Source organism: Mesitornis unicolor, unplaced genomic scaffold (assembly GCF_000695765.1).
Source record: "Mesitornis unicolor isolate BGI_N332 unplaced genomic scaffold, ASM69576v1 scaffold174, whole genome shotgun sequence".
In the NCBI taxonomy this organism is placed as follows: Eukaryota; Metazoa; Chordata; class Aves; order Mesitornithiformes; family Mesitornithidae; genus Mesitornis; species Mesitornis unicolor.
In genome coordinates this window covers 22650-44569 of record NW_010177782.1, presented here as the reverse complement: position 1 = coordinate 44569, position 21920 = coordinate 22650, and the positions used below count along the sequence as shown (strand labels likewise).

At 49.6% G+C, this 21920-nt stretch overlaps 1 protein-coding gene across 1 annotated transcript in view; it reads right to left on the bottom strand.

Annotated features, from left to right (window-relative positions):
* Positions 1-21920, bottom strand: part of RAB11FIP3 (RAB11 family interacting protein 3 (class II)) — a gene marked incomplete at its 5' end in the record, with an annotated part of 73850 nt that overhangs the window by 29284 nt on the left and 22646 nt on the right. Inside the window, one exon of the mRNA XM_010182200.1 lies at positions 6719-6810. Coding sequence (XP_010180502.1) covers positions 6719-6810 — 92 coding nt within the window. The remainder of the gene's footprint in view (positions 1-6718; positions 6811-21920) is intronic.

Below are 21920 nucleotides of genomic sequence, written 5' to 3'. Positions count from 1 at the left end.
CAAAGAAGGGCTGGTGCTTCGGTCATGGGTGATAACTGAGTTTACAAACATACTAACCCCATCGCTGCCACAGCTCTGCATTGCCTTCACCCAAGCATCTGCTTTCTGCAATCACAGGCGCCCCGTCAGAGCCAGCACTGTGGGGCAACCCCATCCCCAGGATCCTCCCTTCCTCACAGCAGCCCTGGACAGTGCACAGTGTGCAGGACACTGCTCCAACTCAGAACTTTTGAGGCTTTTTTTCTGCTTTTCTGTTTCCTCTCTACAGAAACCTCATATACTTCAAACCTCAGCATCCCTTAGTTGTGCCTATCTAGCATAAACAAATTTAATTCTTCCCATTACCTTCACAAATCACATTTTCTCATTTTCTCATGGTTATCCTTGCTCTCCTCTGGCTCGCATCCTTCCTGAAGCACAGTGCCCCAAGCAGAACTTACTACTCAGCAACACTGCCTGGAAGCGCCTTGTACCTTGATAACCAGTTGACCTTCTGTGCTGAGTCCAAAAAAAGCAAGGACTCCTGGTAAGGAGCACAGTTATGCTTTAACCCGAGCTCTTCCCGGTTCTGTACGGATCTGCTACTCAGAGCAGGTCACAGCCCTTCTGCTTTCCCAGCTCCCCTGCGTGTGCTGCCAGACCCCAAGGAAGGCCGCGCACTGCTGCAAGGAGCCCAAAGCCAGATGCACCTACAGTAAAGCTGATCAGGAAACCCCAGTCACCACCAGTTTTACTTTTCAGACTCTTCTTGAGACCCCTTTGCTTTCAACACTGCTGTCCTGCTGACAGATCCCTGATGCTGCCGTCACCTCACACCCCAGACGGCCCGGTGAGCTGCAGTGCAGCTCCCACGTTTCTCAGTCCCACGCACTGTGCTCCCGGTTCCAGATAAGGCTTCAAGGTCTCTCTTGTTTTCCAAACTCCTTCCAAGCTATTTTGCGCAAGGCAAACACTCCAGCTACGATCTTTTCTGGCCAGCAATTTCTCACCATAACCCTGAATTAGAGTCCTCCCTTCAGGGACATTTGTGCCCCATTTACATTCCCATCCTTTTCTCTAGGCAGTACCAAGTTATTCCATATATGAATTGCATCCATTCTATTCTATCTTCTATATTAATTTCCTTGGAATATTCAGGCTTTTTGTTACCAAGTTATCATCATGGACTGATTTTGCACCTCAGCTCTACTGTATTTTCTTGTGGCTAATCAACACAAAGGTAACAGACGGTTCACTTGTTCACTGCAGAAACGTGCTCTCCCAGTGTGAAGAGGACGGGCAGCTCCACTGAAGAAGGGCAGAAAGGCTCTGGGGACAGTGGGGATATTGCTCAGGGCTCTGCATGCCTCCCCCCCACAAGGGACAGAGAGATGAACAGACATCAAACTGCACCCATCGCCTTTCACAGCCCTGCAGTTCTGGCCATCTCCAAGATTTTGAATGTAGTGGTTTTGCAATGACAAAATAAACAGCAATTCCAGCAGCCCACGTGGAGAGGGATTTGTGATTTTATTTTGTTTGAACACAATGATGTTTTAGGGCCAGCGCAGTGAAGAGAAGCTCATTGAGGGCAGTCTTCCAGGCGGGGAGCGGCACTGGTAAAGAAACCCTGAACCGAGGCAAGAAAGAAAACCCACACAAGGCAGAAAACACATACTCCAAATACTCTGTGCTCACCAGGCACTGCTCTCTGCGTTAGTGAACGCAAAATCTTTCCAGTGAGTCTGTAATAAGAAAGGAAGGCACAGAAGGTCCACTGGGCTACCAGGAGAAGAGACAGCGAACCTACATCAGACTCGTACAACCACCCCATGTGGGCTCCTTGCAAGACACAAGCCATGAGGAACAGTAGCTGATGTCTCTGGTGAACAGCTCCTGCACCCCCAAGCCGTGGCACAGCACACACAACAGCAGCTCCTGTGTTACCAGCACACAGCTGCGATCCCACAAGTCTCTGGTCCCTTTTGCAGAAACTCTGAGCAGCTGGAGAAATCCAGCAACACGGATTTAAATTGCCTCGCTCCCGTTTTTGCCCTTCAAGACCGCATTAAATTCAATTGGTCCACATGAAAAGAAATACCAACTTCTTTCAGCAGCTGCCAGCTGTGCCTGCGGACAGGCACGCTGGAGAGAGCCAGGAGTACCCCCTCCTCTCAAAACACTCAAAACTAGATGTGGGAGCTCACCATGGATCATTTTACCCTCCCAGATCCACTCTTACTGTGCTGTGCAACTCGGTACTAAACATTTAGCCAGAGGGGACATGCCTGGGGGCAGTAAGGCTTGCAGGAGGCTCACCTGCCTGCCTGGTTAGCGCTGCTGTTCTGAGCAAGCAAAATCCTCCTCTTCGGCCGTGCACAGCTCAGTGAGACGCATTTCCCTGGCTGCTGCCGAGAGGAGCCACAGTGGCTGCCCAGCAGATGGCAACAGCCCTGTGCTAGGCACACAGCAGCACACCCCACGCCTGCCTCGCCGTCCCTGCGCCTCTCACCCACAGGAGTTTGGACTGCCCTGCTTTGCAGATCTCAAAAAGGCCTTTCTAGGACCCTGCTGGCCCAGGTTCCCATGGCTAAAGTAGGCATTTGTGCTACTTGTCATGCACCCGGCCAGCCTTTACGGAGCACAGTTTTGTACCAGCTCTGCCTCTCCTCCAGCCCACCTAAGACTACACTATGATCTCCATACCCAATCCCAGCATAACTCCAGCAGCACACAAAATTTTTGTGACTTGCTTCATTTTGGGAGAGTTGGCCTTTCCACTCTGCATTGCTCAAGTGGGCTCATCCCCCCTCCAGAAGACAGGGCAGAGGGGGCAGAGAGCCCGTGTCCTAGGGCAAGGCATAGCGGGCATCAAGAAAGGTAACTCCAAATTCACCTTATTTTTTTTTTTGCAGATGAGCCCATGTACCTCAGAACTGAGTCATGAGCTTCACGGGAGCTTGCAAGGGAGGTGAGGATAACTCCTACCTTCCCGTTAGTCAGCAGCGGAGCTGCACTAGCCCAGCCTGGGGGAAAACAGGTGAGGACTCAGGTGTCTGGACAGACAGACTCCAAGCTCCCTTTAGACAGCTTTTACAAAGCAGGGTAGCCAAAACCGCTGTCATTATTTTTTGGTGACGTTTCCCTGCAGAAGTAGAAAGCAGTGAGCTTGTCACCCTTGTCACCCAGCTGCCCTTCCACCACCGCACTTCCACCTGGGCCGGGGGAAGCACCCTGCCTGGGTGCAGGCAGACAGGGAACCCCGGCGAGGTGAGGCTCTCCCCGCTCCGGAGCAGGCGGAGAGGAGGTGCAACTCCTCTAGCACACGTGACAGCAGAGCGCTCGGAATTGCGATGAGCCCCCTGCACACACAGTCGGACGCATCAGCAGCCACGTAGCGGCAGGAACCCAGGCTCCTGCAATTCCAATTCCCTGTGAGCTGCTGTCTCAGAAACACAACCAGAAACCCTCTCTGGGAATGGTTAAACAGCCAGACCTGTCTGCTGGATGGATCTGGCAAGGCACAGTGAGAGCCAGAAGCTCCGCATCACATCAGATGTGACACCAGTGACTGAATTGTGGAAATATCTGCTGTTACAAAGGCCCTTGCGTGAAGTGTCAAAGTCCAGACCTTGCCTCCTTCGAGAGGCTTTTACACCCTTACTGAAAGATGCAAGTATTGCTCTTCTCTCTGTAGAGCAAACACTCACAGAAAGACACCAATACTGGGTACTCGGGGTTTCCTCAGATCTTCAGCTCTCTCTGATGACAGCCACCAGAGAGGCGATGAGTCACCATGAAGAGCAACCTTATTAACAAAGAGAAGACATTTTCATTTAGACTGCTTAAAGCACTTGTTTACACTTGTTTGAACAAACATTTAGAAGAAAATCTCTGTCAAGGCTCCAACACTTGTAAGAGCCGAGCACTCAAGCCACTGTGATTTTGTGCTGTTTAAGGGAGACCACAGCCTATACTCCAAATCCACCAACCACGATTGCTCTCATAGCAAAAACAGCACCGCTCCTTCAGCTCACCTTTCAAATGCCCGCTGATGGGGACACGAGAAAAGCGCGCTGTGCTCTCTCGCCCTATGGCCCTGCCAAAACCAGAGGGGCTCACCCGGTGTCTGAAGTCCGCTGGCCGCGTTTTGGGGGCTGAGGAAGAAGCTGTTGCGGTAAAGAAGCCGTTTAGCTGCCTGGTGGTCCTGTGTAGTGGCGAGCTTGAGAGCAGCGTGCTTACTGTGCACCATCTTTCCCAGGTCTGAAACGGGGACATCTGAGAACACAAACTGCTTTTTGGTGGTGCGGGAGGTCTGCTTGGAGGAAAGGCAATGCCTTCACTTTTGGAAGGGTGCTTTTACCCCTCCTCTCTTCCAGGTGAATCCAAGTAAGGTAGACTATATATTGAGAAAAGGCCATTTATTCAATTTTCTGTTTTATGATTTCCAGAGCAGCTGCACCTAATGAAGAAGGACCAGGCCGATCCCCCCTGCCAGACAGCTCTGCCAGGCAGGGCAGCACTGTGCTCTGGTGAAAAACACTCATCTGCTGCTCCCAGCAGGTTGCTTTGTACAACAGCTTCTCTCTTCTCCCCTCCCTGAAACAGCCCAAGCTTTCCGAGGTACAGCACTACAGGACATACGGGATAAAACACACGTTGGGAGCTCGCTGCTCAGCTAAATGAGAACAGAAAACCACGCGCCCCAAGACACCAATTTATTTTTACACTCACAATGCTGAGCAGTATTTCTCGATCTTGTTTGCATTTGCTGAACCTCTACAGAATCCTTGCAGGCTGGAAATTATTTTGAATCGTGAATCCAAGACAACAAGGGTAATTCTTTCCCGGCATATTAAACGTAGACACCAACAGAGGCTCCGATCTTTAGACAATTACCCTGAATTCAGTATAAGAATCCATTTACATCTTTCTGAAAAGGAGATTTCAGGATTCATCACCTTTTTCCTTTGGGTCACCTTGTCGTTTCAAGGAAACGATGGCCCAGCAGCAGAAGTATTTCATCCCAGCGGGGCGCACACCCGGCTTGTTGGTATTCCTGCCCAGAATAGCTTGCAGCACTGACAGAGCTCATCTATGTTAAATTAGCCCTCAGAAAACATCCCTGCTCTGAATCTCAGAGAAGACTGTCCCTTGACGCAGGTGTGAGGAGCAAAAAGTGAAAGCCCTTGCCTGCACAAGCACTACGACACAGACTGTCACAGCTTCTAAACTGCTCAGTCCAGCGGTTAAAAAGCACATTTGTGACCTTGTGCCAGATAGAGAAAGAATATGAAAACCCATCTCCCTCCCTGCCCTCCTGTCCCCCTTCTACCCAGCTATTACTGGGTTCTGGAATTATCTTACAACAAGGAAAAATAATCTCATATTCAACATGCCCTTGAAAGCCCTCTGGGGGAGGACCCCAGGATCTCACGCTCTGCAGGCTGTGTTCACCCCAGCAGCCCTAAGGGAATGAGTGACCTGCTCAGGGTGACTTGATCAAGAACTGGAACCAGCAAACCAGCTCAGGAGAGAACTCATGCCTGGCTGGGAACTGGGATGATGACCTGGGCAACCATCAAGTGTAAGCCATCAAAGTGCAAGCTTCAAGCCATCTTAAGTGATGGACCTGTGCTTCTCACTAACACAGAGAAGACCAGTTGCCCAACACTTGGTTTATCATTAGGAAACTCAAATGAATAGCTTGAGCCTTTTATCAGTAAGTCACAGGGCCACAGTAACATATTACAGAGCACACAAAGCAAAGACATATATATTTGCACGTAAACACAAAGGAGGCTGGGAATCCCTTTGCAAGTACCAAGTTGCAGCATAAAAACATCCAGGCTACCAAGACACAAGAGTCCAAACACCTGAAGAGGGAAGTTTGGGAAAGGAAAACCAGAAGGAAGCTACTCAGTCCCCATGTGGGACTGGGGAGCCAGCCTTTGCTCTGGAGGCATCAGCAGCACCTCCTGCTCCAGGCCAGAAGGCCCAGAGCAGGCATGGAGGAAGCCAACCAAGCAGAGCCCAAAAGCCCACAAACACAAAGAGGTCACTGCAGCAGCAGCTTCCTTTCTAGCTGAGGATACAGATACAGGCTGTTACTGCAACATGCTCCTGTGCTAAGGAATACAGAAGGGAAGGGAGGGATGGAGGCCATAACTTTAACAGGAAAAAACCATGTCAGAGAAGCATCCTTGATCAAGCCCAAGAACAGAGTGGAATCAAAAATAACCTACACTTTTGTCTTCTGCTCTGCCTTCAGCTGGCCAAACAGCACCGAGTGCCAACACCTGACTGTTCCGCTGTGCCTCTCGGGTAGGTTCCCGGTTGGTACATCTCAAAAATCAGGCTCAGGTTCTCCAAACTCAGAAACTCCAGCAATGAGACAAACATGACAGCTGCAGGCATCCTTCCCACAGTGCTGGTGTTTCGCCACAAAAAAGATCTCCCTCTTTCACCCAGGGCACCACGCTTTTGCATTTTGCATACTAAGACAGCACTAGCTGTGGGTTTTTGCTTGAACACTTATTTTAACTTAAACAGCACCAAATACTTGGTGCTAATTCCCTGGGCCAGTCATCCCAGGTTAAAGGATTCCTCTTTACTATGTATTAAGCATCCCTGAGCCCTGTCACAGCAAATGTTCTCCTCCCCCAGCCAAACCCTCCATGCTTAAGTCTTGCACTGGATACCACCGACATTTGCGGGAGTTAACAGCACTCGTACTTGCCTCAAACGTGACAAAGTCATCAAACTCATCAGGACAGGCTGGGGCGTCCTCCTCAGGGGTGTATCCCATATCATACAACTGGCTGTCAGGATCTGCAGAAAAAAAAATACAAAAAGAAAGAGAATCACCAAAAGGAAACATGCACCCTCAAACGCAGGCCAGCTTTAGGAGATGCAACAGCAGAAGGACAAGAACTTCCTCTTGCACGCACCGGCGCCTTCAGCTTTCAGAAAGGACCTCTGTTTTCAGGCATCCCACCACCACCACCTTGGGTGGAAGGCAACTGGGATGGCTGCTCCCTGGCAGAGGTCCCATGAAGCCCCTTGCTGCTCTGGTGGGAGCCCTCCTGGATCCCTCCCTACCCCACCATGCTCTCCATTCCTTTGCCTGGTTTCTTCCCTGTCTCTGTTTCCTGCGTCCTCTTATTCTTCTCCCAGAAGGCTTTAATCCTGCTGTGGGCAGGGAATACATTAGATCTATGTGTGACAGCCAACTACCATGGGAACCGCAGAGAAAGCAGGCTGCACCGAAGCTTTTATCATCTACTGCTCCTCCCGTGGCCAGCCACATCAGGAGCCATCCTCACAGGGGGATGGGAAAATAAGAGGTTTTCAATGAGATTTCCTAAAAATAAATTTAAAAAAATACCCCTCCCACTCCAAACACCCATCTGCAGCAGAGCAGAGCAGCATTTCCCTGAGCCTTTTGACTGAGGAATGGAGCGTGAATTCCCCATGCTCCCTCAAGCAACAGCTAATGCCTGATCCAGCACACGACCTAGATCACAGGCTGAAAGCACCAAATCAGGATCAGATGCTGCAGTCCCAAAATAAACAGCAGGCTCAAAACCACATGCCTTGGAGCTGCAAACGTTGTGGCACTAGGTTTGTCTGATGTCGATAAACTTGGCCGGGCAGAGGGAGTCATTATGTCAGGGCTCCTAGGAAAGCTCCGCAATCGCCTGGATTTCAGGGGAGACAGGCTTTCCTTTTTCGGCTGCTCGAGGCAGATGATGAGAGCGGAGCTACAAAGCAGGGTCTGCTTTCTGCGTTCTTCAGGCTGGCAGCGCAGCCAATTCAAACAGCTCCCAGGCTCCAGTCCAAGCCCAAGGGGCACGTACGTTGCATGACGTGTGCTGCAGCCAAGCGGCACAGCCACCCTCAAAGGGTCTGTTCCCTGCACAGTCACAGCCAGAGCTCTTGCTTTGGGTCCATCTCTAGATAGTGAGAAAGGCCATTTTTCATCAAGAGATCCGTACATCTAGTATGGTGTCAAGGGATGAAGGTGCAGGACAGAATGAGGAGTCAGGCTTGCAGCAACATCCCTCCCACCCAAACACCCTCCCCAGCATCCCTTTTACACTAAATGCAGAGGGCCCCAGGAGATCCTGCAGCCACTGAACTGATGGGTACCGCAGCCCATGGGGGTGGCAGAAGCTGAGCACATGGCTCCGAGACACCAGCCCTCCCCTAACGTGGGGCTGGGGCTCCCAGGGGTCAGAATGCAAATCAAAAGCAGCAATGAGCCAAACTGCTTTTCCAGAAACCACCATAGGATGCTGTGCTCTGCAGTAAGCACACATGGCAGGGTCATGGCTCCAGCAGATGAAAAGTGCTCTTGTTCACAATTTACGACTCCAATATCCCCATAGCTCTCTCCACTCGCAGCACTGGTACTGCTATGGGCACATGAAAACACTGCTGCCCAAGCATGGTGCTCGAGGCAAGGCAGCCTTAGGCCATCTCCTGCTCCAACTAATGGATTACTCAAGGTGGTGTCCTCCCTCTCCTCAAATACTACCCTGTCCCCACCTGCATAGCTCCACCCATGGGTCTGAGCCTACAACTGGGAGGAGTTTTCCCATTAGTTATCCCTGATGCTTTTCTGGGATTTGACAGTTTCCTTGCTGACAGCAGGGAGGACCAAGGGGATGGGACAGTGACCTGCTTGCTGCAAAGCCATGGGAGCACCTCAGAGTGGCTCTTACCAAGAGGAGCCTCTGCCCACATCTGGTAAAACCAAGAGGTGCTCCTGAAAGGCAAACCCACGTCACCTCATCGAAACAGAGGGGACAGCCAGCCACATCTCCTGTGGCTGTGATCTGCACAGGAGCACCCAAAGAGCCAGATCAGCTCCCTGGGACATGGGCTGTAGGCACAGTTGCCCTGGTCCTGGATCTAGCCAGGGCTCTGCCCTGCAGCACATCCCACCCAGCGTGCGTCCCGGTGACAGGTCTGCTCGCCACAGCCTCCAAGCATGCCCTGGCACAGCACAATTGCTTCACCTGCAGCACATCTGCATCCTCAAGCCAACGGCAGCAAGACTGCAGCCAAACAGCTGGGTGCTGGGCAGCTGCCAGTGTTTCCAGCTGCCTGATCTCGCACCTCTGCCGGGCACAGCCGGGCACCCCAGCCAGCCTTACCGGTGCCCACCATGCAAGGCCATCTCCAGTGCTGCTGGTTGCACCCCACAGCAGCCCTGGGAACCGCAAAGCATCCTGAGCAAAGCTGCTCCCTTCTGCTTCTTCCCGCATAATTTCTTTTACTCCCCCTCCAAGCAGACACACCAGCTTTTCTACAGACACAGATAAAGCTATTTATGCCACTCATTTCTTCCAAAAGGACTTGAAAAGGGAGGATTTACAGACGAGCAAAGGCTTCCAGTTCCCTTCGGAAGCTGGGGTATAAAGCATGGGCAGACAACACGCAACAGCCCCTCAACATCAGCTGCCTCCTGTACAGCTCTTGCCCAAATTGACTGCTCCTGAGCCTTCCCAGCCCTTCGGGCGTTTCTCGATGTAGGGGCAAACGCGAGACTGGTTACTCCATCTGTCTGCAGAGCATGCAGCCCAAAAAGGGGGTCTCTGTGCAGGCAGGGTTTATTTTCACAGCAAGCTCTGCTGCAAAAAGCAAGGAATGATCATTTGAGAGACCACCTGCAACCTTGCTGGTGGCGCAGCCAGCAGAAGCCATGCCCAGGATACAGCATCCCGTGTTTCCACCTCCCCATGCTCCACACCAGAGAGCAAAGACAAACACCAGCACAGACAAAGGTTGACTTCTCTGCTTGATTCATTCCCTCCCCCTTGGAAAAAGCCATATGGTGCTTTGTGTATAGGGAGAGTTGCCATGGAGAGCTTGCCTACAAGTCTCGTCCTGCACAATAGGCTGCATTAAGCTTTCAAATTCCTGTCCAGAAGAGCCAAAAAAAGCCCAGTAGATGTTTGCTGCTCAACTGGCACTTCCCCATGTGAAGAGCTTGCTGCTCTCCACTGCACCATCACCATTGCAGGAGGATGGCCATGGGCCACTGGCCGCAGCACTGCACAGCCCTGCTCTGGCAGCACACAGTGAGCACAAATGCTCAAATTCCCTCCGCTCTCCCCACTGGACCTCAAAGGCAAATCCCAGCTGATGCCCTACTCTCCTTCATACGCCCCTTCCCCATGCCCCTCACACCATAAAACACACTTTCATCCCTTACACTCACCCTGATTTCACCTGACCTCTTTCCTTTCTCGTCTTTGAGAGTCCATGTGGTCACAGCACTTGAAGTCACCTCTTTCCAACACTGCTCAAAATCACAGCTTTTGCCCACAGATGTGGATGTCATTAGGAGCTGCCTCTTGTCCTCACACTCGAGTCTCTGCGACCAGTGTCTCCTGTGGTTTCAGCTCTATCCATCATTGCCAGTCCTGTTGCATCCACACAGAGCCAAAAATCAGGCTCCAAGAGACCCTCCAGGGAGCCTTACTGCCCAATAACCTCCCTGCAAAGAGGCTATAAGCTATATGCTAGGTCTTTTTCCGGAATTAATTACCCTAATTTATTTGACTGGAATATGTGGGCAGGGTACCAGGTATCTGGACAAAGCTTCAGCTGAAATATCACAGCAGCACAGTTTTACCAAGGTAATGTGGCTGATGTAGAATTTACAGAAGTTAATGGTAACCAGTAAGACCTGGCACATGTACTGTATCATACACTGAAGCTAAGGTGAATTTGGTACGAAAAAAACCAACAAAGACAACAGAGATGTAAGAAGTAAATTAAGGCTACAATGAGGCACCTGCAGCATCCATTTGACATCTTTTCCTATTCCTATCTTGAAACTTTCTGGTGCCTGGCACATACTCATCCAAACCCCACTGAGAAACTCACCAAAATCACCTTCCAAGCTCATCGCATTGACCACACCACTCACTTGGGAGATGGATATTTGTTGTCATACAAGTTCTGCTGCAAGTCCAGTCAGCCACGGAACTTTCTTATCTCCCATGCATTTGATTTTCTCTGCTCCCCAGTGCTGCCCTCTTCCTTGCTGGCTTACGTCTCTGCACTAAATCCTGCACCTCCCTCTAATTCTTAAGATGCCCTCATTCCTTCCAGCATTTCAAAAAAAATCATTGTCCAGACACCACTATGAAAGCTTCTGAGGAGAACCACCTCTGTCCAAGCACATCCACATGCTCTCCCACTGCTGGAGCATTCACTCTCATCTTTCCCGTCAACTACGAGCCAAGGGCAACCTCTGTCCAGTGTCCGTCAAGCCTCTGGAGCCACTGACCAGCTCCAAGGAGCAGCACTGACAGCAGCAGAGGCGCAGCCAGCCACACGGGTTCCTCCTGGATGCATGGCACCCGTGCAGCTCCAGAACAAGCAGGACAGGTCCTGGGCTCTCTGAGGGAGTAAATGCATGCTGAGCTCTTGCAGCAGCCAGAGATGAGCCCTCCACCATCTTGCTGCGCTGACAGGAGAATCGCTGTGCTTCAAAGGACTCGGACGTGCGATAGTAACCTGGGCTTTTCAAGAAATGCAACAGAGTAGAGCTACAGAAACAGAAGCCCTGGAGTGCAGAAAGCTCCTGAAATAGATTCTAAAAACTGCTTTCAGAAGACAGGATTTCAGTGAAAAGGCACCTTGAAGTGAAGAGCTGTGAGTACAGTAGTGACACACAGGTCAGAAACAGAGCCAGTTTTATCAGCTTCATATAGGAATGACCTAGAAAAACAGCCTTTCAGAAGTATTTAAGTCATCTGCCAACACACCCTGTACATACTGCTGCAAGCCACAGAACCACAAACTCAAAGTGATGTGAACATTATGGATTTTGTGCAGCTAACAGACCTGAATTATTCTACACAGGAATAAGGCTAAGAACCTGCATGAATGGCACAAAATAAAACAGACCCAAAAACAAGGTATGACAAAGTTATGGCTGGTTTAAGAGTGGACAGCTGATATCAACTGAACTCCCTTACTGCTTGAAAGCAAGGCAGCAAAAAAGACACATAGCCAAGTATTAAAGAATTACAGGCATTTAGGAAGATCTTGCATCCAGAGCAAAGGGACAGAGGGGAAGCTGCTGTCCAGTGTTTCCAGAGGCAGTTCAGGGTCTGGTGCTTTCTCCAAAGCTCAAGCACCCACGTGTTTTTACTTTCTGCAGGATAAAGCTACCACCAGTCCAACCATCCACCCTTCTGCTTTCCATAAGCGATCCAGGAGTACATTCATAATCTGATGCTCACACACCAAGTGGCAGCACTGATCAGAGCTGGAAGAGCAGCTTTCTGCTGTCTGCTTTTCCTGTAGCTCAACCTGCTGACTCCAGAGATGAGACAACGGGCCAGGAGCCTTGACTGGAGACTATCAATTCACAACCAAAAATTGCTAAACGGAGTAACCAAGCGGCAAGCTCAGGCTCCTAGGGAGGCAGTGTCAAAATTAAGGCTGCTTATACAACCCTCATCCAAGCCCATCTCAGCTAATGCGCTTTAGCAATCCTTCATTTTCTGAATATCATTGCTCATGGATTGGTACATATCATGTATTCCTTTTGATTCTTCTTCATACCCTCAACCTTTGTTTAGACACACCATCTAAAGACATAATAAAAAGAATTAACTTCATGGTACCCAAGCACTTTGGAAGCATAAATCCAGCTGCCTTCACTTCATCTTGGAGACGAGGTGAGCATTGCTGCCTCCACTGCAGTGACACAGATGGATCAGAGAGGAAGCCACCATTAAAACATGGGATTTGGCATTGAGTTTAACATACAAGCCCTCGTTTTTAATTTTCTCATCAATTAGAGCTGTGTTCAGTGTGTGCAAGTCATCAAGATCAGCCTAAATTCCTCCAGACTTGCGTGAGCCTGGAAGGTTCACTGCTGGAGATGTGAAAAGGAAGAACGGGCTTGTAGCAACCAGCAAGCAGTTTAGAGCCACTTTGTGATGTACCAGCAGAAAAGGCCAAAACAGCACTAGCTGCCCTGGTGAGGAGACCTCCAGATATCCTCAGTCTCCTTCACTCTAGCCTCTACTTCCAACAACTCTGTATTTCAGGAAGCAAAGCTGGATTTCGTAGTCGACAGCTTTATTCCCTGTTCCGTGAAGAGACTGAGGCAGGACCTCTTGAAAGCATGCATGCAACAGAACATCCTAATTTAGCTTCCCAGAGCACACTCAGCGTAGACGTAACCTTTGGGACATTCAGTGGCTGGTCTCTTGTCAAGTGTTTGAGTACGTGCAAGTGGAAGCTCCTCTAGATGCTCCACATCCAGCCTGATTCAGACACAAGCTCACAGAAGACAAGCGGCACCTCTTAGGTAAGCTGTTCCTGTCATCAAAATAAAATTAAGGAGAACCCTGGCTCGGGAGCCTGGATGTACCAGAGCTTTTCACATACCAGGAAATACAGGCAGAAACTGTCATAACGTGCAGACATTAGCATTTGTCATTCAGCACTTGCAGGTCTTACTTGGCATTTCTGGCCCCTTGCTAGCCATACCACAAGCTGAGGACAACTAATGCAAAGATGATGCTAACAGTCTTTTCAAAGCAATCACCGAGCCCTGGCAAGTGATTTGGGTCAGAGCCACCCACCTGCCTTTGGGTAACACATGAATCTATGGGTGAATTTCAAGACTGGACAACAACCGTCCAGACACCACCTACTGCGGTCAAAGCTCTGACTTTAAAAGGTAAAAATGAAATACATTACTTCATTAGTAAAAATGAAATACAGTTATTTATAAAGTGGGCAAATCTGGAATCAGAGACTAGGTCCCAACCAGAACTCAGCCTGAGTTTGGGGGTCAACTGGGGAAAGAAAATACATAGGGAAGAAGAAACTTTAAACTCTACCTGCAGGAAGAATGCTTCCTAATGGGGCATGTCACAGTTCTGAGCCATCTCTCAGAAGCGATGGTTGTGTTGCTTAAAAACATCTCGTCTGATACAGTGAGTGTCAACCAGTCAGTCTGTCGTCCTGCTGCTAGCCACAGTAGAGCAATTTGGAGCCCCTGTCCTCCAAAGTCCCTTGAAAGCTATGCAGATTAACAGGAAAATGCCTCTGAAACCTCACATGATTGAATACCCTTCTTCCCTGTTTCTCCCTCTAACTCTCAAATTGCAAAAAAATCTCTTCTAAAATGAGCCAAACTGTCCCCCACTGATGAAAAGGGGAGCTGTACTTTTTAAAGTGCTTTTTCTCCAAGTGGCTTCTGTAGAAGAAACATTGCCCAAAGAAAAACAAAATAATGGAGGAGGGTCCTACAAAATTGGGTTTTAATCCTTTGCCCAGCATAAGATTCCCCAAAGCGAGAAGGATGGTGTCAGAGACATGGCACAGGTTGACAGCCCTTCCTTCCTGCCCATATTGAGATAACGCAAATAAATGAGTGACTTAATGCAGGACTCCAAACCCACAAACTACACAACTTCATTCAAACTTGACTTAATTACTGGGGATGTAAACTTGTAATAAAACTCATTCAGACAGTTTTCAAAGGTTCTGGTAACATTTTGTTGTCTAGAAGAGAATCCACCACCATTATTTCTGCCAGACCACTCTCTCGCAGGTGGAAGGAGGACAACTGAACATAACCGTATTGGAAGTGTTAGACCTTTTCAATTTGGAGTATGAGATCTCTGAGAAGGGAAATGAAGGGCTGAGAGGTTATAAACATGACATTGTCCAGCTCCTACCACCTCAACGGGAGCATTTTTATTAGAAGTTGCCACATAATCTCTGCTGACCTCTCTAATTATTCACTGCATTAATAAAGCTATGTGCAAACCAAAACAGGCTTCAAAAACAAGCACGTGGAGAAGCAATGGGAGAACAAGAGTCACTGACTTGGTACAGCTCTGCTCTCAAAGTTGTAAGAGCAGCACGGGAGCAGCCTTGGGCTGCAATGGGTGACAGTCGTCCTTCAGTGCCATCCTGTGAATCCCCAATTGGTGAGTTCAACACTGGTCACCTCATCGGCAGAGGTCTTTCCTATCTGAAGGAGAAATAAGCTGCCCAGCGCATAGATAAGATTTACAGGAGCAGTCAAACTGTATGCACTTAGAAGAGACATAAAGGTCTAAAAGAAAGACACGTGAGGGACACACACACCAACCCGGGAGATGCGGCTTGGTACAGGCGGGAGAGATGGAGCCGAAGAGGTGAGCTGTGGTTAGTCAACACCAGGGAAAGGTTTCTTTTGACATGGGGATGCCCACAGGAGCCAGCCTGCCTGCTGCTCACCCATCACTGCCCAACCCAGTGACTCTGCAATTAGGACCAATTTCCCGGCAAGGTCACATCACACACAGCCTCTCCTGTCTAAGAACGAGATCAGGAAACGCTCAGAATGAACAAGCCTTTGCCACATCAATCTGTCAAGGCGTCACAAGGGTACACTCACTGCACAGTCACAAGCCTCCAGGCCATGAGAGAGCCAAGCAGGGCTCTCGGAGGAGCAAAAGTCGTAGGTGAGTAATTATCCCTTCATTAATAACACCAGATTGACTGGATTCCTAACAAGAAATGGTCTGACAGCTCTGGCTTGCCTGCTGCTGCAGACACGGGATGATGGCTACTTAATTCCCTTTCCCTAAGCTTGGGAAGCCAACCCTACCTGATCCCTGGCCAGACATTTCTGGTGAGGATGAAGGAGACATTTCCCACTTTCCTGGGTTGAGCCGAGCATTAACAATCCCTCACTCTGGAGCTGACATCCAAACCTGAGAAATCAAAACAGGCAGGACCGAAACCACCACCACCACCCATCTGCAGCCACCAGCCCAGCCCAGCCTCCTCCCACGCACTCCCCAAACCACAGGCTAGCCCAGGCTCCCAAAAGTATTAACAGCAACAGATGTGGAACAAAACAGCATACTCCCGACACAGAAAATAAAACATATGATGGAGAAATACCAAGAGAGCAGATAGACAAAGAGAAACGTCTATTTTCTAACAGAATTTGCCTTTGTTTTCTTTTTAGTCATCATCTCTGTAGAAGAGAGTGTGCTAAGATTCACTCCAAGGCTCTAATAAAACACCACTCTCTATCTTTATATTGACCATCTTCCCAAGAAAACAGGTAGTCCCTGTAGTGTTTTTTCTTCTTTGCCGGAAAAAATTAGTTTTCTTTTGGGCATCAAACTTAGGCCTTTCATTTGCAATTTAAACTCACCACAGGCTTGCCTTTATAACCTTGGGTTATGGTCTGAGGCTCTATACAGCCACTCCAAGTTTCTCTTACTTCAACAGGACACATCCTCCACTCTGTAATTTGCTGTGATTTGCAGGAGATCTGCCTACACAGTACAGCTTTCCCCTCACAAGGGACTGTGTACAATGGTGATGCTTTGGGCATTAAATCACAGGTCAGCTGCTTGCCATGGTAGGCAAGGAGCAGCTTTGCAGCGCTATGGACTGGATTTCCCTTTGCTGTGTATTCTGGATTTATTACACTCCGCAACGGTGACCGGCTGCAGCGAGATTTCTCTGACACATGCGTCAAAATATTCATAAAGAAAGAATTCTCAAAATGGAAGAGATGCTCGTGCCAATCTCCCCTTCCCTGGGACCCCAAGGGCTGCTGAGCCTTAGCGGCAATTTTCCGGCAGCACATTTGAGTAATTCCCTGCCGTTCTCATCCCAGAGCTGCGAGAAGGCCTGCGGACACAGCTTCTCCAACACTTGTGCGCTTCTCCCAAAAGTAGGTCAATGCAGTATGTCATCTGCCAGGCTGTTTTTGGAAAGATGCGCTCCCTGCTCAGGCATGGCGCACATCGAGCGGGCCAGCCGCGTCCCTGATGCCACCCTTTACCCGGCTGCCAAGTTGCAAAAATGAATAAAACCGATCATTTACATAAATTAAAAGAGAAACGCAAACCACAAAAGGCCATGGTGAGCCAGAAGTGCCCCCACACACCCCATCAGCATTCACGTCCTTTCCCTAGCACATTATAGCAGAAATAAATAGTGACTTAGGAGAGCTGGAGGGTGATGTGGGACAGGTTTCAGAGCTGAGGAGCATCTCCTCACTCGCCCCTGTCCCAGCCGCTGCTCCTGCTTTGAAGGGGAACAAGCAATTACCCCCACTCATCCAAATCTCCCTGCTTATGCTAATGCGGGGAAAGTTTGTAGTCAGAGTTAACCTTGCTGGCAGCTGCATGGGTGGAGATAAATAGTTTTGCAGGTGGTGTTTTTCTTCCTGGTTTTGCTTTTAAGAAGTAAATATCTTTCTTCCTGGTTGAGCCCTCTGGAGTTATCCTTTCTAGCATGAAAGTACTGCAAAACAGAGGATAAGTGTGTGCATAGGGAGTGCCATGCACTGACCTCCCATCTCTGCTGCTCCCTGCCCCACGCTGGCTGTGGGTGTGCAGAGAAGCATCCTCGTTCTCCAGCCACACAGCCTGCAATTCGCTCACTGGCAGCAATGCAGGAGCCGTGGTGGAGGTACAAGTGGCTACTAAAAACATATGTGGAGACAAAGCCACATTTGCAAAGATAGGGGTCCAAGTGGTACAGATGTCCCCTTGTCTCTAGAGGAGTTAACAAAGGATTTGGCAATAGGCATCCGAGGAGGCAGCCCCTTTGAGGCTGGACCAGCAGCTGCACACGCTGTGCAATATTTTGGGGCTCCAGGGAGCAGAAAACCAACTTTTCCTCCCTCGAGACACAGCGTGATGTGGGCTGCAGAAAGAAAATGAACACCCCAGTGCCACCTGCCCTGAGGCCTTCTCCTGTGCCCTCCTTTCACCTCAGAACAGCCTGTAGGGATGAAAGTTGGGCTGGACTCACAACTGCTCAGTTCTTCACTTGTTTGTCCCTTCATGCAGAGGACCTGCATCCCACCCTTACTCCCCTCATGCCCTGACCACCAGCCTTTCACAGGAAAGTGCCTCTGTGTCCCCAGACACTCCTGACCCTCTGCTGTTAGAGATGCCTCTGCAGGAGAGGGATGGAGAGACACCTCTGGCCATTCTGAACACAGAGCACCACCAAAGCAGCTCGCCTCCATCACAGACCAGCACCTACGCTGCCAATTCCCCATCCCCTGTGAAAGGGGAGAGTTACACAGACTCAACAGACAACCCTCACCCATTTTCATGGGCAGGCCCAGTGGTTCCCAAGACAAGTGTTTAAATACCACTATTTCAACAGAAAAACCAAAGTTCAGTACTTCCAAGAAAGGCTTGGCTGCTTCTGCACCTAGCAGAAGGGGTCACAGACAACGAGCACGTGGACTTCAAACTTAAAAAAGCACAGCAACAGTGCTAGGAGCATCCCTCTGCACTACAGGGATGAGGAGAACTCTGATCTACAAAGAACTGCATTAGAGTGAACAGCAAAGAGATTTTTTTTTTTACAAGTACATATATAAATTTAAAATGACATTTATGTCTTCACTTCTTTAAAGGGTAGAATTAACACTCATCTTCATAAACTCTTTATCCCAACAAGCAGTACATATAGTACATACATACATCTATATGCCAGAGCAGAGCAAGATGCAATGCATGAAAATGCAGAAGACATAATCAGAGCAATTTTTATTTTATTCTTGCTCATGAATCAATCTTGATTTCCCATTCATGGCAGCCCCTGTTCCCTGAACGACAGCTGTACACAAAGAGGCATCTGTCCTACCTTCAGCCATCAAACGAGCTGTCTCCCTAATCGGTGATGGTTTAGCCGGAGTTAGGAACAGGCAAGATCAGCGGGAAAGCCTTCACTGCAGCAATGCTGCATGAATAAAGAGATCAGCAGATCTGATGAGAACGTAGGAAGTGCTCATATCAGCGCCAGATACTCACCGAGTTTAGTCAAACGTGCAGACAAGCTCTCCTTCCATCTGCTAAGCTTCGGTGAAGACTTTCCTTTTAAAAAGCAGACACCCTGAATATTAAATTGGGCCTGCGTACCCCACTGAGAAAACGCGCTTCGATGTCAGCAGTAGCCTGTTGCAAATACTGCCGTATTTCCAGCATCAGTCTGGAAGAGAGACCACCAAAGATGCACATGAGCACAGGCTCAGAAATAATTACTGGATAGTGAGTGTGTAAGGGAATGTAGGCTTTGGCTTCTGGAATTATCCCTGTGCAAGGAAAGCTTTCATTTTGCGTAGCAAAAGCCATCTGCAATGCAGATCCTACAGAGGGGGATTAAAAAAACCCTACACACAAACCAAGCAGTGGTTTACGTTACCAGATGGAGCCAGGTATCCAACACGCTCTGCACCTTCAAACGCTCTGCCGCGCCACAGCAGACCCATGTCACCAGGGCAGCAGCCAGCCTGGCTCTCCAGAAATTAAATGAGAGCCACTGCCTGCTGCCCAGCAGACTCATACAAACACTAAGTGGTTCCTGGGCACCCAGCGCCGTGATCCCAGAGATGTCACCTAAGCACTATCAGATCCAGAGGCGTCTCCGAGATACCAGATAAGCAAGCAAGCAGCACGGGAGCAGGGAACATTGCTTCTCCCCTTGCAGCAAGGCTGCAGAGCACGACCTGCATGTGGGATGAGCAACGCAGGGATAACCACTCAAAGCTGGTTTTGAGAACTGATGTGCAGCTCTCCCTTGGTGGTAAGCTTTGAAGATGTAACGCTTACAGCCCTCGTCCAGGGACAGGGCTGGATATGTGCTTTTCTTGCAGGAAATTCCCAAATTGGCATTCAGCTACCGGGATACCAACCATTTGGGGACATGAAATGCCAGAAACTGCAGCCTCTGCTCCGAGGATACACCCATCAAAATCCTCCCAGGGCTGTTCTCAGGAACTGAGTAACGCAGCCCCACAAAGACTCCGACCAACTCGAGTTCACACTGCTGCCAGTTCCAATTAGCAACGTCCCGGAGCTTTACACATGCTCTTTGCAGCAGCCTGCCCGCGCTGCCCAAGCCAGTGCAGCTGAAGCCTTGACCGTCGACCAGCCCTTTATTTGCTATTCAACACCCCTGCGCCCACCCCAGCCCTGCCTCCGTCCACAGCTCCATGCTTTTCCCTTCAGCCCGTCCCTTGGAAACCTATCAAGTACCTTTGGTAAGCCGAGCACACTGTTCCTGCTGTTTTCACAGGGGTATCTCCACCGAGCTGTGGCTCCTTCGCTCGGCACAGCGGCCGACTCCTGAACTGGCTGCCCCCCAAAGCTGGCACTGCCCCTCACTCACTCCTGGCAGCAGCCTGCTGTCCCTGCAAACAGGAACTCGGTTATAGCTTCCAGGTTTGGGTGATGGCTCTGGAGCTGGATTTTCCATCTTCCCAAATCCAAAGAGCTTTTAGTTGAAGCATTTGAAAAAGGATTTGACTATTTCCCTCCCTGGGCCCTCCCCTGAGCTCATGAACACATGTATTTCTCAGTGGATGCACTGTCTGCTCTCAATGCACAGGGGCCCCTTTGTTTCTGGATCAGAAGTCAAGGCAGAAGGGATGGACAAGGCCACAAGCTCCAGGAATGCACCTTCCCCTATCTAACACAGCGGTTATTTGAGCTGACAAAACAGCAATGCCCTCATGTGCAGGGGGGTACTTGCACAGAGCCCGTTCCCAGGGGGCTTTTCTTTGGAAGACAGATGTTACAGATGTTTCAGCTCAGAGCATGTGCATGAGTTACACGACTTGTTCATTACTGCTTTTGAGTTCAAGTAAGAGTGCTGGTCTGCAACAAAGAGGAGATATTAAATACATCCTACTGGACGCCAAGAGGCCTCTGCAGAAAAAGAACAGGTGTCTGAAGCGTAAAAAGGTTTTTAAATATCCTGACAAAGAAAATAATCTGCCTGTGAGCACAACCCTTGCTGTTTGTTTGCATCCAGCTGTGGCTGATACTGCCTGTACTTGGTGCTTGCCAGCTAACTCCCCCTGCAGCAGCTCCAGCATCCAACACTAGGCAGACTAGAGCTGCTCTTTGGACCAGGCACCTTCATTTCCAATTACAGACACCATCCCACTTCCCCCTGTCCCACCATCAGTTCCTTACCATACAAACAGGCAGAGACCTTACTCCCGGTCTGAGTTTTCCAAGTGGCTTGCATATAATCCCTCATACCTGTTTCTCATAGAGAAGATCCCTCATGACCTGTAGCTTCCAAGCATGATGAATGCAGCAGTCACACATGGTTCCTCTCCATTTCTTTTCCCCTGCACACTAGAAAGATGTCCCATTGGATCTCACTGATGGTAGCAGGGTAAATCACATTTTCCTTCCACCGTGGATTCCCCAGGCATAACACACCTTACCTGGCTTCTTTAAGTATGCTCCATAACATACTCTCCTCCTCCAATTCATTATCATTACTGCCTCCACAGCATTATCAGCTTCTCAAGTTTTACAATACAAGGCTGTAAAATTCCACTTTTCAGAGTTATTTATCATCGCTGACTTGTCACCTATGTTTGTTCCACAGCTTCCCCCTCTGCTTTGCTATTTACGCACTGCAGGACTGGCCAGTTGTCCAGGCACCGTTCACACAAACTTTAAAAGCAGGCAAAACACAGGGCGAGCAGGGAGAGGACAAGGGTGTCCCAGCAGCCACACCACCCCAGGAGCAGGAAGGGCTGGGACACAGCAGACTTCAAGAAGCTGACTCTGTCCAAGCAGCACCTCTGAGCCCACATCCTCTGTGCCCAGGCTGCTCCTGACAAACGGCTAGGAGCTGGGCCTAAGAACTGAGCCCAAACACCTGAGAGCCACGGGCTCACCACCTCCCACAGAGGGGAGAGACCCTGAGGGCTCACACACTCCACCACCCAGAGCACTCCAACGGCAATCATGTATACATGCAGCAGGCATAGATATGTATACGAGGACCATGTTTTCCTATGAAGTCTTCTCTTTGGGAATGGTGGAAGATAAGGCAGCCACAACTGCCTGAAAACTCTCATTAAAGTCTCAAATCCAGATTCTGTAGCATGCAAG